Source organism: Larus michahellis, chromosome 1 (genome assembly GCF_964199755.1).
Source record: "Larus michahellis chromosome 1, bLarMic1.1, whole genome shotgun sequence".
Lineage (NCBI taxonomy): Eukaryota > Metazoa > Chordata > Aves > Charadriiformes > Laridae > Larus > Larus michahellis.
In genome coordinates, this window is record NC_133896.1 from 102283543 (window position 1) to 102301126 (window position 17584).

At 37.8% G+C, this 17584-nt stretch overlaps 1 protein-coding gene across 4 annotated transcripts; it reads left to right on the forward strand.

Annotated features, from left to right (window-relative positions):
* Positions 1–4746: 4746 nt before the first annotated feature.
* On the forward strand, positions 4747–17542 carry TRAT1 (T cell receptor associated transmembrane adaptor 1). 4 transcript variants are annotated; one of them, XM_074572839.1, is made up of 7 exons: positions 4747–4904; positions 9824–9857; positions 10294–10404; positions 12071–12107; positions 13390–13451; positions 14751–14809; positions 16027–16764. In XM_074572839.1, exons 3-7 carry the CDS (start codon positions 10302–10304, stop codon positions 16288–16290), a joined length of 525 nt encoding a protein of 174 aa, XP_074428940.1. In that variant the 5' UTR covers positions 4747–4904; positions 9824–9857; positions 10294–10301; the 3' UTR covers positions 16291–16764. The 4 variants fall into 4 exon arrangements, with proteins under 4 accessions (XP_074428940.1, XP_074428939.1, XP_074428937.1 ...); XM_074572838.1 differs by having other exon boundaries at positions 4764–4904; positions 9824–9935; positions 16027–17542; XM_074572836.1 differs by lacking the exon at positions 9824–9857 and having other exon boundaries at positions 4795–4904; positions 16027–16766.
* Positions 17543–17584: the final 42 nt, after the last annotated feature.

Consider the following 17584-nt stretch of genomic DNA (forward strand, 5'->3'; position numbering starts at 1 on the left):
ACCCCAACCTCTCTTCTGTAGCATTGTTGCTCGTTTATGTTTGCTATGCAAGGAGCACCAGGTCTGCACCTGCAATCTAAGCAAAAAGAGCCACGTGCTAAGCTTAAAAGAAGAGTTTTTCTACTTCTCCGATGTGTTTGTGAGATTAGAACCAGAGCAGACTTCACTTCAGCATAAGCTCCCCCTCAAAGAATTTCTGCTGTAGTTACTTTCCCCAGCAAATCCTAGAAGATTCAAACAGAAATGTCATTTACTTGTTGCAGGAATACCTACACTCTTCAAGACTTTTACTACAAAGAGTCTCTCTTTCGTTGTTTGCAAGGGGTTTTCCACTATGCCACTTAGAATATGACACAGTTTTTCAAAGAAAAGTTGTAATTTGAGTAGCGAAAGAGAAAGAAGGCATTTGAGGCCTGATTCTGTTGTCAGCTGAGCAATTTATTTCCCCTTTGGGAAGCTAGAATACACACGCATTCTGCAGTCTTAGAAAAGTCCAGCTTGCTGGCAACATGTGTGCATTGCAAAAGTGTACCAAACTTCTTGACTTCTTAAGTAAATAAGAGATGCAGGTTTATCAAGTCAAACGCATCGAACTTTTGTGCCAACTGCCTGTTAAATTTGCATTTTCTCCAACTGCACTTTAGAAAATTAATATTTAGTTTTAATATCCATTTTCTAAGTAACAGTTAAGGCAGTCCCCAGAAATCTTCTTTTAGTGGCATAGCAAAGACTTTCTTCTTTGAAAACAAAGAGGTAGGATTCCAGAGGGCTTTTTGATTTCTTGGGGTGGAGGAACGGGAAAATACAAACTCTGAAGGGACTTTGAGGTCACTAAAACTGGAAATTCTTTTCCCTTGAGGTTTCCAGTCATGTACAGCAAATTCCAGGCTTGGAGGAGACTGCTGGGAACTGCTAAGGATTGTTGCCTTTTTAAGCAACCACAGTAAAACGTTCCATCCTGCCAAGGTTCATCCCGGACCAGAAAAGCGCTTTAAATACAAAAATTCTAGTAATGGTCTTGCTTCTGGAAACTGGCTGACTTCCTCTCTTGGGAGAACTGCCTTAGATCCATGTTCTGTGACAACAGTTTGCTCTCTCGTCACAGAAATTAGATATAGATATCTAACATGTTTGGCTGCTGCCACACTCCTGCTCCCTCCTCAAAAAGGAGCGTAAACCTTGCAATTGTATATATACCACAGATGCCTAAACATACAAGTTTAAGGAACTTCATAAGTGCGAGTTACCATTTCCTAAACCATGAGTACTTAACACAGGCACTTCTAGGTTTTCTAATTATTCCATTCTGTAGATAGTAACATGCATTTTTAAGACAAAAAAAAACCCTTAGCATCCACAATGCACTGCTTTTTTTTTCTTTTTTCCTTTTTTTTCCCCTTTTTTTTTCTTTTTTCCTTTTTTTTTCCCTCTCTCTACACAAATATCAAGTGTAGGCAGATTCAGCTAAGCCCAAAGAAAGAAATTCAATATCCACCCTCTCCCTGCCTAAGTATGTCTTCTCTTCCAAATATAAAATTGTCTTTCATGCCTACTTTAGGATTCTTCTGCTTGTCTTGCCCTAAAACAACAAAGAAAATACTACTTTATAAGTTACTTTTTCACTTCATCAAGTGATCTCTCAGTCAGCTTCACTTGATCCTCCAAGTCTTCCACCAAACAGTACTGTTTGTTTGACTCCATTTGAGCACAGACTTACTCCTTCATGTACATCCATGCACATGGATATTTAATAGTACTCCATTTATCTTTTCCAAGAACTCAAATAGCAAGAGCTATTCCCAGCCAAGTCAGTTGTCCGTTTGGCATAGATTCTTATCTTGGAGATACCAGCAGCATATGTTTACCAAAGATCACATAAGTAGGTAAACAGTCAGAGATACTTCCTCAGAATATACACCCAGCAGTTTATAGCTTGGGGACTTTGAAGAGAGGAGAAAACGTCGCACAATAGATGTGGATGGAGCAGCATTACCTTACGTCTTGTCTTTCTAAAATTAGGCACGATTTGTCCTTGCCTTTATTATCGCCAATAACAGCACTTTGAGCAGACCACTTGCTCACTAAGTTTTTTAACGTAGCACCGATATAAAGGACAAGAAAGCAAAGTGAGAAGTCTTTTATATTCATGATGGATTTTACAGCCTGCACCAAATAATTTCTTGCTATCTAACAGAGCTTTCAGTCTATTGCAGGCTGCCCAAAATAGAATACCAACCTCATGTCCGATTCAAAAGAATTCGCTTCTGTAGCTAGTCAAAGCTGATACTGTACAACAATTATTTGCTCTTGGAGAACAGATTTATTAACACACCACCACGTCTACAAACCCGGAAATCCCCTGCTGCACTGTCAGTGTCCACCTTTCCATTATGCCCCTAATTATCTCCAAAGGAGTTTATTCCTTGTAAGCTGCTTGTTCAGGCCGATAAGCATTTCATTCTGAATGCTCTGCAGATCTCAGATTTACTCCTCGTACTCTTAGCTGAAAAACTAAGCAACTGTCTCCGTTTTTACAAAACATCTCTCCCACACTCTCCAGCTTCTCTTTTAGTTCAGAATCCTTATTTTCCTTAACAAGAGGCCTCCTCTTGAGATGCATACTCTCATCAGATGGCCCTGGGACTCTTCTGTTCATTAGATCCTACAACATGGAACTGTTAAATCTCCTAAACCAGTTATAACTGGTTGAGTCCTTCTCCTTCCCTAGGCTTGTTGCAAACACGTTACTTTCAAACATGTGAATTGCAGTTTCCACAGAACTGGATCTCTTCCCTGCTTAAAGTCACAGTTTAGACTACGGATCATAGAATACATCCCTTACTGAAAGGAGCTCTAGTTCCATATCTTGGTTTTCAGTGAAATGTGATGGACCCATGCTTTTTGGCCTTGATGTCCACGGCCAGATGTAACTCTATCAGGGCTTTAGCTTTCCTAATCTGATCCCTGGCTGCTCGGACAATTTCTCTGTATTCTTCCCAGGCTACCTGTCTTTGCTTCCACCCTCTGTAGGCTTCCTTTTTCTCTTTGAGATTGTCCAGGAGCTCCTTGTTCATCCATGGCTTATAGCAGCCTTGCAGTACCTAAAGGGGGCCAACAGCAGAGATGGGGAGGGACTCTTTATCAGGGAGTGTAAAGATAGACCGAGGGCTAATGGTTTTAAACTGAAAAAGGGGAGATTTAGATCAATTATTAGGAAGAAATTCTTTACTCTTGAGGGTGATAAGACACTGGAACAGGTTGCCCAGAGAAGCTGTGGATGCCCCATCCCTGGAAGTGTTCAAGGCCAGGCTGGATGGGGCTTTGAGCAGCCTGGTCTAGTGGGAGGTGCCCCTGCCCATGGCAGGGGGCGTGGAACTACATGATCTTTAAGGTCCCTTCCAACCCATACCATTCTATGATTTTTGGTTTAACAATGAGAAATTTTGATTCTACCCACATTTTTGAGTGTGTGTGTCTAAATTCAGTTGCTGACAAATTCCAAATCTATGTCCACTTTAAAATAGCATCCTTTTTCATGCAATTTTTCATCATGATGATTACAACATCAAAAACTGCATAAAGTGTAAGAATTCTCACCATTTTCAATATTTTAATATTAATTTATCCTCATCAACTCACTTCATTATGCTAAAGGTCTGAGTAGTTAAGAGTCTATATCACTTTTGGACACAAATGGAAGGGTATATTTTATTAATCAAGACTAACTAGTGTCTTCATGTTCAAATAAGATGCTAATCCAGTAAATTATTTCTTAAGCATTGATCTAAAGCAGTTAATATAAAAATAATATTCCAAATTAATTACATCCCAAATAAAGGTATACTGCAAAGGACATTTTCTCACAGAAGAGCCTTTCTTGAAGAGCAACATTTTACATTGCGCCTTAGACTACACTGAGGGCAATTTCAATTTACATATTCCAAAACGACAAACGTAGTCATGTGATTAACTTTTTCTCTTAAGAAACCCTTCCTGCTGCTCTATTACGCATAGTTGGAAATAAACCCATTTGCTCTCCCCCAAAACCTCAGAATTTAACAGAAACCTTCTTTGACAGTCCTCAGAGTGCAAGCTTCCTCTAGAAGAAGCTACTCCGATTCTGAGAATAAAATGGCTTCTCTGCCCAAACGCAGGCACGTTTCATTAAATTTTAAAGATAAATACACAGGGTAAGACACCTGCTGATTTACCCTCTTTTTCCACAGCTGTTCTGGATTGTGGACCCAGGCTCATAGACTTTACAAGAACGGAGGAAGCATGTTATGATATCCTAACCTGACTTTCCAGAGCTGGCAACGGTATAATTTCTGCATCGTGCCTCTGAATCCTGTTTCAGCTAAACTGTAGGCTCTCTCAGTGATGGACTTTCAGACTTTGCTTAGAAACCCCAAAAGATGAAGAGTGAAATAGCACTCCTAGGTAAAATAGTTCTGTAATTCAGTTTAAGAGGCATCTAAACACTTTTCTTGAATTCAACATAACATCACGAACAGGAAGACTTAGAGTATATGTCTCATATGAGTATTACAAAAGTAGGTTTGTGTCACATGAAATGGAACTAATAGTCCTGTAAATGCTCTTCTGTCAAGACAGGTGGATAATAAATGCAAGTGCACGCATAAATATTCTATTCCTCTCTTGGAGGCAAACACTGAAGGAGACCGTCAGTTTGCTAGTGAGGTTGTAAAAGCCTGAACCACATTTCCTGTTTGTAAGAAAACAGGTGACGAAAAAAGACTGGAGACCTTTAAGACTGACGGCAACTCTAGAGATAGATTCATGCTGCCAGGTCCAAAACAAAAGGGTATCCAAGGTCTGCCAACATAACTTGATTTCCTGTTGGATAAAGGGGCGGGGAGTATTCCTGGAAACAACAAAAACAGGTAAGGGTTATCTTTTCAGTATTATAAACTTGTAAACAAAGGAGCAGTAAAAACACGCTATGGAAGATTAGCAGTCTTCCAAGAAGGTTGCTCAGGGTTCTGAAGTCAAATTATTAATAATAATCATGACAATGATGAGTCATCATCAACAGCTTAAGCCTTCATTAATTAAGGTTTGTTAATAAAGTCTAAGCATTGGCATTAGTTTTGTGCTTAAAACATTTACTGTGCTGAGGGCTTCTTATTTTACAATGCACTGCTTCCCTTCTGAAGTATGAATTTGACATCTTACAAAGAAATTAGTTGTGCACAAATTAATTGCAGTTTAAGGAATCCTTTCTGGAGAATTAATCCTGTCTTAAAAACTCACACAGGTGGAAATATCTTTAATGTTAATTTAACATTCATCAGTCTCTTAATGGGTTTCTTTTTCTAAGTGTCATTAGTACAGAATATTATTTACCTCACTATTTAATTGGAGAGGGGGGAAAAAAAAGGCAATTTTGTCTCATCTTTGACAAATTTGCAGAAAGAAATGACAGGAAACAAACCATTTTGTGCTCCAGAGCATCATCTTAAATCTAGTAGTGACCAAAGTAATTAATCTGCTTCTATGAATGATGAGTTGATACCATAGATGGCGTGTCCAGTTCTTGCCAGACAGGTATCTGTATTCCCCACCTTGTTTTCCTTTTTGGTAGGAAAAACTGGTAGAAGTTTTTCCTGTTATCCTTTGTGATGGATTCTCTAAACAAAATACGTTAGAACAAGAAGGAACAAAACTTAGTACTTCTGCTACCTATTCTTACGCTGTGAGGAGGAAAATCACCTTTTTCTAGCCCTGAATTGTTAAATCTGGCCCCTTTCCCCAAAGGTAAGTACATGATTATGCTCTCTCCTTTGAGTTGCAATAACATTGAATTGCAGAAATTCATCCAGGAAAGATTAGAATGTTTTGGGGGCTTTTGGTTGGTTGGTTATTTTTTTGTTTTCTTCCCCCTCCATCTCCCCCCCCCCCAATTACAGTATAATGAACCCTGCAAAGGGAAAACCTAAGAACAAGTGACCAAAAAGTCTATTTATTCCTTCGTCTTGTCTCTGTTGGTGGAGAAAGTTGTCAATAGATTTAAAAAGGAGAAAAAGGACAATTAACTATATCTTTAGAAAGTCTTTGGTTTGCCTGTATTTTGTCGTATGCACATAATACCTTTAGTTTATAACAGTGTAAAACATACTAAGAAGAGGCGAGTAATCCCTTCCCTAAAGTCAGAAAAGTAAAAACAGCATCCAGATGGAGTAAATTACCTAAGGTGGATGTTCTACTTGGACGCAACTCCAAGTTTGACCCTGTTTCAAAATAGAAATGTAAGAACAGCAGAATAGGAATATATCATTAATGCTAGAGAGATTCTGATATTAGGTATTCAAAATACTGTCATTTTTACAACGATTAAATATAGTACTTCCCCCGTTCACACATCCCAATTTTTTCTAAAAATGAAACAAGGATTGTTGTCCTTCCCATGAAACCTTTGGCTCTACGATGAACTCTTCTTTCACGGGGGAGCACATTATATTAAAAACAGCCTCAATGTGATTTCTTATGAACAAAGTACTATCACTCTTAGGTTTTTCTCATCACAGATAGACTATTGCAGAAAGCCCTGGTGGAATGTGAGCTTATTTTATTAGAATCATAGGGTACTATTCCCAGGGGCCTAATTTTTCATTAGGACTTTTTTTTTTCAACGATATAACAAAACTTTTTTAAAATACTCAATTTGACGGCAGTTGAGCCTGAATGACCCTGTACACAGTGCTACGAGTTCTTTGGAATAAATATGTAATATGTAAAAAACAAAAAATAAAAATCTGGTTTTGCTACGTTTGACAGTAGATGACTTGAATGAGAATGAAAATTAAAAAACAGAATAAAAGACACTATTTCAGAACAGATTATAATTAGTCTAAAAGACTTCGCTTTCTGTTTATTTCCTAGTCTCCATCCACAGTCACCTTATCTTTTTTTTTGTCCTTAGCAAAACCAGTTAGTTGTCACAGGTTGCACTGACACCTGCTATTGTACATGTAGGGACAGCAGCGCAGTTACCTGAGGAGACAGATTGTTCCTCACACAGTTATTCATCTTTCTTTCTACTGCTGCTGTTGTCAAAAGTAGTAAATACTTAAATAATGCAGTTATAGATGTAGATAGCTAGCATATTAGCAACAACTATAATGGTAGTACAAGAAAAGAAAAAAGAGTCTTCCTGTTCGTGATGTTATGTTGAATTCAAGAAAAGTGTTTAGATGCCTCTTAAACTGAATTACAGAACTATTTTACCTGGGAAAGAGCAGGGAGTTGTATATCTGTAAAGCTGAGTTATAAAATCAAAATCTTTCACTTTTTTGTACTTGGACAGTAAGATTAACTTGAAACTGACTTTAGAAAAGCATAGAGCGCTCAGAGCAGCACTCGTGTGTCTCTGATTAAGGCCTTTACTATGGTTTTATGGGGTAAATGAAAAGTGCTGTTATTCCTGAAATATAAGTAGTGTTGTCTGAGAAACAAATAGCTCATATTGCAAAGACAAAAAAGAAGATACTGAAGTCACAGGTATGTTTGTGTACGTTCTACTGAAATACAAGCAGATGTTTAAGTTAGAGTTGTGGAAAATAAATTTAAAAATAAACTAAGTAGTGTTCAGCTGGGAAAAAATTGAAATGTTTTTTTGATCTTCTCATACCTCATACCCATGCAGTTTTCTAAACCATGATTAAGAAGGAGCTATAGATTGTGAGGTTTAAAAAATTGGTATGTTTTATTAGAAATCCAAGTTTCATGCCTTTTGTTTTGCTAGAATATCTTTAAAGTCCTAGGGAAGTGGGATTGCTCAAATATCGTAAAAGTTGAACTTGAAACTGAAAAGGAAAACAACTTTTTTCCAACCTCTACTATTTTCCAGGTAATAATTCCAATTTAAATCAGAAGCTGAAACACAAAAAAAAAAAAAATTGTCATCAAAAATCTGGTTACTTCCTCCGCTTCACTTAAGGGCTGACAATTTTCAATTTGAAACTAAGAGTTCTCCTCCTGCTCTGGAAACACCAGGGAAAAATAGGATTCCTAAATCAGAAAGATAAATGGCAGCATTCAATATCAAGAAAAAAGTACAAACTTAGGTTCCAGCTGTGCTTGAGGCATCTACTCACTCTTCTTATTCTAATGAATCATAGGGCTGTAGTTTCTATCACAGTTACGCGTGCTTCCCTTCTTTTAGGCCACAATACTGCTTTTGTTCACTGAAAAAAAAAAATTGTAGGAAAATAAATATGAAATGAGTATAAGAAAAAAGGGAAGGAATCACTGCAGAAAATATAAAAGGACAGAAGGAAGAATGACTCTGATTATTCAGACAATACATTGAGACATAAAAGCACTTGACTTTGACGTAGACTTCTTGTAGTTTTGGAGACAGGTTGTGTAGAATGCAAATGTTGTTGAATGACTAATTGTAGAGTAACCAGATTCCAAACACCGGTGATTCTTGATGTGGCCCGATAACGTCTTCTCAAGGTGAGATCTCTCTCTCTTTTAATTCCTACTCTGAAAAATTGGAATAATATATAGCTGCTTCATGGTGGTGGTGTCTCTCCTCATGAATTTCATTGCAAAAACATGCCTCTCAATCTGAAAAGTAGTATTGTAGTGATGGAGAACCCTCAAACACCTTTGGCAGAACTCAGGTAGGAGAAAAGAAAGGAATGGAAATTGGATGTTTAGTTTAAAAGGAAGGATAAATGGGCACTGGAATTACCATGGGCAAACCCCAGTTACAAGTCTTGTCAGACGGTTACAGCTTATTTGCTCTGTTTTGTTCCTTTTAAAAGAGGGTTCTGATAAGGAAGGAAACCTGCATCATAGAAGCCCACGCAATTTGTGATTTTTTACTACCAAGGATTATCTTATCTTGTTTCATCATCATCAAAACATCTGTGGCTTGGAATAAAACACAACTAAAAGAGCTTTTGCAACACCAGCCAAGTAGGGAACAAAGCCTGTAAGGGGCAGTTCCTAAGGTGAACTGGATCTGGTCAGTCAAGGAACAAAGCTCTGTCTTCTCATCAGGAGCTGATCCATTGTCCCCCACCACCCCCAGCCAGCAACATGGGAGTGTGTATCCCCGTATTCCTTTAAGTCAGCTTTCCTTTAAGAAGCAAACAGAACGGCAGCCTCCTGAAGGAATCCAGCTACATCAAAACCAAACTAGAGCATTATGGACCTGCTCAAATCTCACTCCCTCCACTTGACTGCTCTGCTCCGGCTAGACTTTTTTTTGTGGAGTTCATGATTTTTTTGGATGAGGCTTTATTTCAAGCACTCCAAATTTAGAAGAACATGAAACATGCTTCTGGGGAAAGTGAAAAATGTAGATTCAAGCTCCTTTCACTCATATATTTGGCTTAGCATTTCCTCTGTCAAGGAAGGGTTTTGCAGGCCATTTGCAGCAACGCTGATCGTTTTTGGCCATTAGACCATCACAGGCTATTTTCTTCAGCATGGTTTGTGATGCAATATTTCTATGAGCTAGGTTAATCGAAGAATTCATTAAATGACAGAATACGTTTGGGGTTTGTTGTTTCCTTCCTGTGTTTTGGAATCCAAAGAGAGGCAAGTTCAGTGCAAAGGGAGGCTTTGTTCAATTAAGTTGCCTGGCTTTTACTAAGTGATTCTTCAGGAACTGTTTGAGTTTCTCTCTGCAGTAGTTCTGGGGGGCTCATTGGTTCCCAGCTACTGCTCATCCTTTGCCACTACATCCTCTGCGTTCTCAGGAAGGAGGGTGAGGACATGAATAAAGTCAGGGGTTTTAATAGGAGATGTAAGAAAACACATAACCAACCTTTGAAATTTGTTGCAGGGATTGCTATAACATGATGGACGTTTCCAGTGAAGTAAGTTGTTTTGTCTGAATTCATCTTCAGAACTGCATTCATGAACTCTAGGATTTAGCCAAAAATTTACTGCAAATAGTAAGTTAAAGACAATTACAAAAATAATTTCAAAGCTATTCACTAAAATGACTTTTTTCTTTAGCAATTTCTGATTTTTACTGCATCTTATGGGCAAACCAATATCTCAACCTTTGGCTGAATTCCTATGAAACAGTAGTTCTGCTAAGAGTTTATTGATGTTGTTTTCTTATTATTTAGCATCTACTTTTGATATTAATTATTTGCTTGCAATAATAATTATTGCTTGTATAGCAATGTCTGTCACAGAGTAAACAACAAAACAGCAGCTGGAATTAAAGAAAGCAAAAATCAACCAACCACAGAGAATACGGTAAAACTGTGAGACAACACAAACAATAACGTTATTTTCTTTCAGTTACAGAAATGCACTGCCATTTTTCTGTCTGGGGAATTTTGGCCTTTGTGAGTTTGGCTCTGGTTGTTTCGTTGGTACTGAACATTTCACACTATATGAAAAAGAAGCAAGGTAAGTATTGTTGTCTCTCTGGAAGGAATGGAGTTTGAGTCTTTAAAGTGTCTGTAGAGAAAGGCATCACTGCCGGGAGATTTCAAGGCAACCAATTGATTCTTTTGAATCTCAAAGTTATGTTTCAGCAAGAATGGTTCTAGTAGGGAGGATGTAACTTTTAAAATTTTTTAGAAGAGAGTCAAGTATGATTACGGAATGATTGCTAGCTGCCCAGGCTGCTGCTAAAAACAGCTACCCAAATCCATTCACTGAAGACAAACAACAGAACATGTACATGGTGAAGAATTGAGTTCTGGCTAAATTTTTATTTTTAAAGGATATTTTTAACACCTGTAATTTCCTTTTTTAAAGTGTATATTTCATCTAACTGGTTATTATTTGTATTTAATTTAAAAATTATTTTAAGTAGCTGCACTAATACAAAATACACTTGAGAAAAATTTCTCCTCCCAAAATTCCTGAATGCTTATTTGAATTTCAGTTTTCATACACATTTTATGCTTAATCAGTTTATTTTGAAAAAAAAGTTCTAATTGCCTTTCATCATGGGATCCTAATGTAGCTCTTAAACCAATGTGTCACTCACAATAAGGAACTCATTTGTTTAATTTACGTTAGAGGGTGACTACAGCCATATTCTGGTTTTGGTTTAAAATTAACTATGACTTTTTAAAAAAAATTGATTATGCCAGCACAACCTCTCTTACGCATAGAAGTCTATAGTTATTAAATTGTACAATCCTCACTGCTCCCATTCAGGGATAAACTACCTTTTCGCAGGGAAAATCACACCTCTGCTATATGTGTATGGACAGGCGAGCAAACATTGGTGGATTCAACCTCGTTAAATACACATACATACAAAATCTACATAAACAGAAGGCCTATGCTTATAAACGGAACTCACCAAGTGTAGGAGAATAACTATGACTACAGAATATTAAAAGAGCTGCCGGAGTGTTGCGGGACAGAGGGGCGTACCTTTTTGGGTTATTTTGTCTTTTAGTCCTACTAGGCAGATATTTCCACGATGAAAAATCACGTCCATTTATAAAACTAGCCTTGAGCAAGGTTTTGGTCAGATTGGCTGACGGTGCATTGCTCATGGAATCAGAGCTTACCGTGGTAAATTCTGGAGTCCTGGAGCAGAGGGTAGAAAGTCAGGCATTCCTGAGTTAAGAATCAAGCTCTAGCAAGAAATCTCTTTGTAGCCACTGCCTCTCTGCTTCAGTTTCTTCATCTGTGTGGCTCACAGGATATCTCTTTCAGAGACACAAGCAACAGAACTAGTAAAATATATGAACCCTTCACCTTGCAATATAAACATGTGATGCATCTCCCTAGGCAGAGAAAAAGATGAGGTAGAAGCAGAAGGAGGAGGAAACAAGGAATTAATTGCATGTGTTACAATACATTTTGGGATCTTGTGAACTAACAGAGAATTTGCAGCCACAGCAGAGTTATAACACAAACATTTCTTGTATTAGTCAAAAGTATTTGAGAAAAGCAGGGGGACAACTGAAGGTCCTGAGAGCCAAGAGCTTTCAATTTTACTCTCTACAGTGAAATCAAAAGCAATTCACTTAAGACAATTATCTGAAATGTTCTAAAATAGCACGTTTCATTTTCTTTTAACTTTATTTTTTTTTAACAAATTTTCCAGCTAAAAGATATAAAGACTATGAAGACAACAGTCCAAGGTAAGTTGAATAAAAAATTTTCTTTCTGGCAAGGGTGAAATAAGGAATAAATAATGACAGACGGCTTTGGAGGGACAGCATAGAGGAAAATCCAATATCTCATGCAGCCTGCCTGGAAATGTTGGAGAGGAGGATGGTTGTGGAAAAAAAGTTTTCCAAAGAAAACAAGAAAAAAAAAATTCATGTGGGAGAGACGTACTCCAGTCCTTTTATCAACAATGAAATAATTGCATGCTAAATGATAATTTTATAAGCTGAAGGAAGCGCAGGATATTGAGCTAAAATGCTATTTGCTATCAAACTCAATAAGTCTATAATAACGAAAAAGAACTCTCAGAAAACAATGATAAATTATAGTCTGATATTTAATACTTGAGGAGCAATAATTTATATGTATTTACGTTTCATAGACTTCTTTTACATATGATATTCAAAAGCAATAAAACACAGTCTGTTTATAGCTACTGTATACAGGCTGTTTCTCTTATTCCACATTAAAAAACCTCACCAAAGCTTTAGAAAACAGAGATGGAAAGGGCATCATCTCCACCTAAATATGAAAGTCTCTTGAAACAAAAATATAAAAGCCTTCACCTGTTCCCCCAAACCAATCCTCAATTACAAATGTACTTGAAGCTGGGGAGTCTGTGCTTGTCTATTACTGCCTGTTCAGCTGAAAAATACCACTCTAAAAGTGGTGTTAGATTGCATTACTTCATTCCCTTGACAAGGCACGGTATAGGGATGCAATAGGCATCAGATTACACAATGTTTCTCACTAACAATTGCCACTTTTACAAACATGCTTAAAAACATTTTCAAGAAACACCAGGTAATGAAACAGAGAATACCATTAAATAGCCAAAGTTGAACTTTGCTTTGGTCTTCTCTAGTTGTGTTGATGTAAGTATTTTAGTTCAATCAAGACTGGACTTTTTAAGAACACCTCCTCAAAAGACTCACTTAGTGCTTTAGTTTGTATTGCAAACTGGTCTCAGAGGACACGAACTGGGTTCCTTTCAGTGATCATTAATATTTCTAGAACTATATCAAACAGTAGCTTAGTAGTCTGGAGATTGGCTTTATACGTAACTGAGTTACAGGAAAAGAAGTGTTCAATTCTTGGCCAGATAACAAATCTCTCTCCAGAATACAGACATTGCCATTTCTTCTCCTTCTGCAAAACTAGTATTTCTGTCCCCTCCATGCCCCCCGCCATATAGTGGGGTCCTAAATAAAGCATATTCTGTGCATTAAAGGTATTTTTCCACTCCCCTTCTAGCTATGATGACTATTGCACAGAAGATGACCCAGTTTACGGCAATCTCAATCAAGGTACTTTAGGTAAGCTTCACTTGAAGAACATGTGTCTGTTCAGAGGCTATAATAAATGTATGGTTAAAAGCTGACTGACCAACAGTTTCTGCGTTTCTCAAACCGCAAACTTGAGAATTTGCCCCTTTTCAATTGCTGTATTAATAGCTACTTGGGATAGAACTGCAAACCATCCTACTGCACTACTCTTTGTAAGACCAGATCATGTACTGAATTTGGCTTCTTATAGTCCAAATGGTCTTGTTCAGCCCAATATCTCAAAACCAAGAGCTTTTCTACGTATAAAGCTGCATCAATTGAAATAACAGCTCGATCCACGCATGTTAAAGCAATCTGAGACACGTGTCGCTCAGTGCCCAAAGTCAGTGCTCCCACAGAAGCTGGCAGAAACAAACACGTAGCAGCCCTCTGCCATGGTTATCCACAGATCACCACCGACATTGACAAATATGCTGAACCAAGCCCAGTGGCTGAACGGTGGGCAGAAATAGCTTTTCTCTGCTTTACTGGGCTGAAGTTAATAATCCTTGGCAGAGAGATACCACAATTGAAGGCAGTAACATCATATCACTGCAGCTAGAGCTAGATTTACTGAGGGTATGTCTCTCGAAGCCCTTATGGTGTTAAAGCAGTATTTAAGTAGAACGAACACAACTTTTTTTGCTGGCCTTGTTTGGGGTTAAGCAAAACGGAAGTACTTAAACTGCAGGGGAAAAGAGACCCCCAACTTTTTCATATGCAGTTTGCATAAATTAAACTAAGCCAACACTCAAATACGTTGACACTACAAAAGCCTGAAAACTGTAAGTTTACTGTAAGTAATCTGTTTTACTCATGGCTACAATGAGACATGGCATGAGAAAATAACTTGCACCGAATTTACAGAAAACTGAAAGTAGAGTCAGGAATAGAATTTAATCACCAGCTGCTGCAGCTCACAGCCTTTTTCTCAGCCAAAGAAAAGATTGCCTACGCTGAAAAATACATCAGTATGTGGTTACCCTCTAATTGCAAGACGTCCTCCTGGCAGTCTAAAATCATGCCCAACTAGACAATAATGAGAAACTTCCCATCCATATGAACAGAAAATGATTTTCATTTTCACAGTACGTGTGTCTGAATTTCTTAGCTATTTGCCCCTCTATAAATAGAGGGAGAGATCTGGGTGTGATTTCAAAACAAAATAAACTTCTACCAAAGTAAACTGGAGGGAGTTAGTTCTGTACCAGGGAGGATCTTTTGGTCTGATCTTTTAAGACTCGGTAGTGTGTCTTAACTAAAACATTTTTCTACTTTGATAAATTACAGAGGAATGTTGTTACGAGCAGATGAAGTCCCCCCCTCAAAGGCCAGTTAACCAACTACAGGTATATTTAATTTTAATTCTGTATTTCTGAATGAGGGTAATGTAGTCTGTCTTGTTTTTATCTTGTGTTTATCCCCTGATGATATATAATAAAAATCTTCACACTGCTCATCACAAAAATTGCCATGCATTAGAGTCTCAGTTCATCAGGGAATTTAAGAACAGACTTGACCTTTCATTCAATCTGGGTCATTAACGAGAGAGAAGAATTACAGACAGCTCATTTCCATTCATATGGTGTGACAAAGCTCAGGTCACAGGCACGCAAGATCAGGCTGAATTAAACCTGCATCTGCCTCCATAGTTTAGGTAAAGAATTGATTTAGTTTATTTTGAACATCAACCAAGTGAAAACACAAGCTGCGTCACATGATAATCACGAGTTTGACTGTTGCTCTCCTGCCCAGCGCAAAATCTATATGCCTTAACAGATGAAAGAAGACTATTTTTCAATTGATAGGTATTTTGTTGAGATACCCGTATGCCTAAAAGCATGCAAGCTTCCACTGAAATTTGTCTGTAATTGAAGCATTCCTAGTATCAACTTCCTGAGTTGATTTCCAGGTTTTTCATAAGGATCGATTTCTGGCTTCCAGGGGGTAGAAATATCCTTTTTTTATTGAGACGTTTGTTTTTGTTAACTTCATGGAAACAGAATAATCTATGGAAATTCCTTAAAAGTGCTTGACAATTTGGCTTGAAAGAACACAGAGAGAGCCAGGAAAAGACATATAAAGTATACATTTTGCACTGGAAATTAGATTGTATATACAGACAGGAATCACCCATCTTTGGTTTTCTGCACAGACAAAAGCCTGTGAAAAATGTTGCTAATAATTGGACTCTAATTAAATTAAAAAAAAAAAAAAAAGGTGGGAAGAAAGACAGATCAAATAATGTCTTGCATCCCAAAGAACTTGGACCGATTATATAAGCCACCCCCATTCCCATAGAGAATCTTTCCAATAATACCTTGATGAATTTTTCCTTACTGCCACTGTCCTAAGAACATGAATCATTTACCGTTAGGTAACGTTGGTCTGTTTTCTGTGGTGCCATAGCTTAATCATTTGTACTTTTAATGAGTTCATTTACAGCTAGTTTGGGTAAATTTCAGCCATTATTATGGTTACAGAGCAGACATACTTAAAGCCTTAGATGTAATTTTAAAGCAAGCGTGATTACTGAACGTTAAACGTGCAGTGAATTTCCTTCTAGGTGGAGCCTGCCAGTCAGATGTGTTATGCCTCACTTGATCACAGCGTCAAGGGAAAACGCAGAAAACCAAGGAGGAAGACAGACCCTTCGTTACAGGGGGATGAAGAAGAAAGATCATCTAACCCCACCGCGGTGGCTTCCAAAGTCAGCATTTACCTGAATAGCGAGCAGCTGGCTGCTGAAAACACAGCAGTAGAAGCCATTCACGATGATCCCATCAGATTAATGGGTTTCATTCATACTACGAAAGGAGAGAACATTTGAAGTAGCTTCATGAACCAAATATGTAATCATAAGGCGAGACTTGCTTGTTCATTCTGGAGGAACAGTGAATGATTAGAGATAATATCCCGGCAAAATGACATACCAGACAGTGGTATAAAATGGGTAAGTGTTCCAAAGTGTCTTCCAAATGCATTTACAGAATAAGCAAGAAATAAGATCCAGACTGCCACTTTGAAGGACCTGCCCTTCTGAAGACATTTTGAAAGGGAGTTGTAGAAGCTGGTATCTCAGCATTCACATTGTATTGATGCCGGTAACAATTAATCCTTTGTTTAAAACAGCCATCGACTTTCAACTAGTCCCAAAGGACCCACTCTGTTGTCTGTAGAACTCTAGCAGAGTATAACTGTACTTCTATGTAGGTTTTAATGATACTTTTGGAAGGAAATCGTGTTTCGTACTTGCACATATAATGATTTAGTTGTTTTCCCAATTAAAAACTGCTCTGCTCTTCAACATTTTGTACTTTCCCACTGTGACTGGTCTATGGTAATAACACAATATATCTAAAGCTAATTGGAGAATAATTACAGAATAATTAAAACAGCTTATTTAAAGTAGCAATGGTACGTCTTGCAAGATTTAACAATATCCTTATATTTCTTTAGTTTCCTTCTGTGAGCCATACCGAAATACATCTCAAATCTCAACTCCTCTACTGATGTAACATCGTATCCAGCCGTATTCAAGAGTCCACAAAGATATTGGCAAATAATCTGTAACAATAAATCTCCTAGGGAGAAATGCTTAACTTCCTATTGGGTTTTACGTTGCCATTGTTACCAACTATTTTACAAAAGCAGAAAGAGCTTTTTATTTCCCCAAATAATTCGTGTACCGTGTGCACATTCATCTTAAGACTTCAAACTCATCAGATGGTAAGCTTTTATGGGAGCAGGGATTTATTTTTATATTCTGGGAGTCATTAAGTCGTAGTAGCAGGAAACAGTAGAGCATGTTGATGTAATATGCTTACCTCTAGGTGTCAGAGAGTTCTGCCTTCTCAAAAAAAAAAAAAGGATATTAATGCCTTTAAAATCCACACAGAGCACAGTGGCAAGGGGCTTGAAACTCCTGAGCACAGAGAGCGCCCTGCAAGTGTTTCAGGCCCTGGAGGAGGTAGTCCTGAAAGCAGTTACGAAAACCAAAACACCCAAAAAGCCAACGCCTCCTCTAAAAGCAGAAGTGGATGGACATGTCCAGAGATGGGATGAACTTATGAAGGGTAATTAAAAAAAAAAAAAAATCAATGTAAAAAAACCCCAGTTCTTTG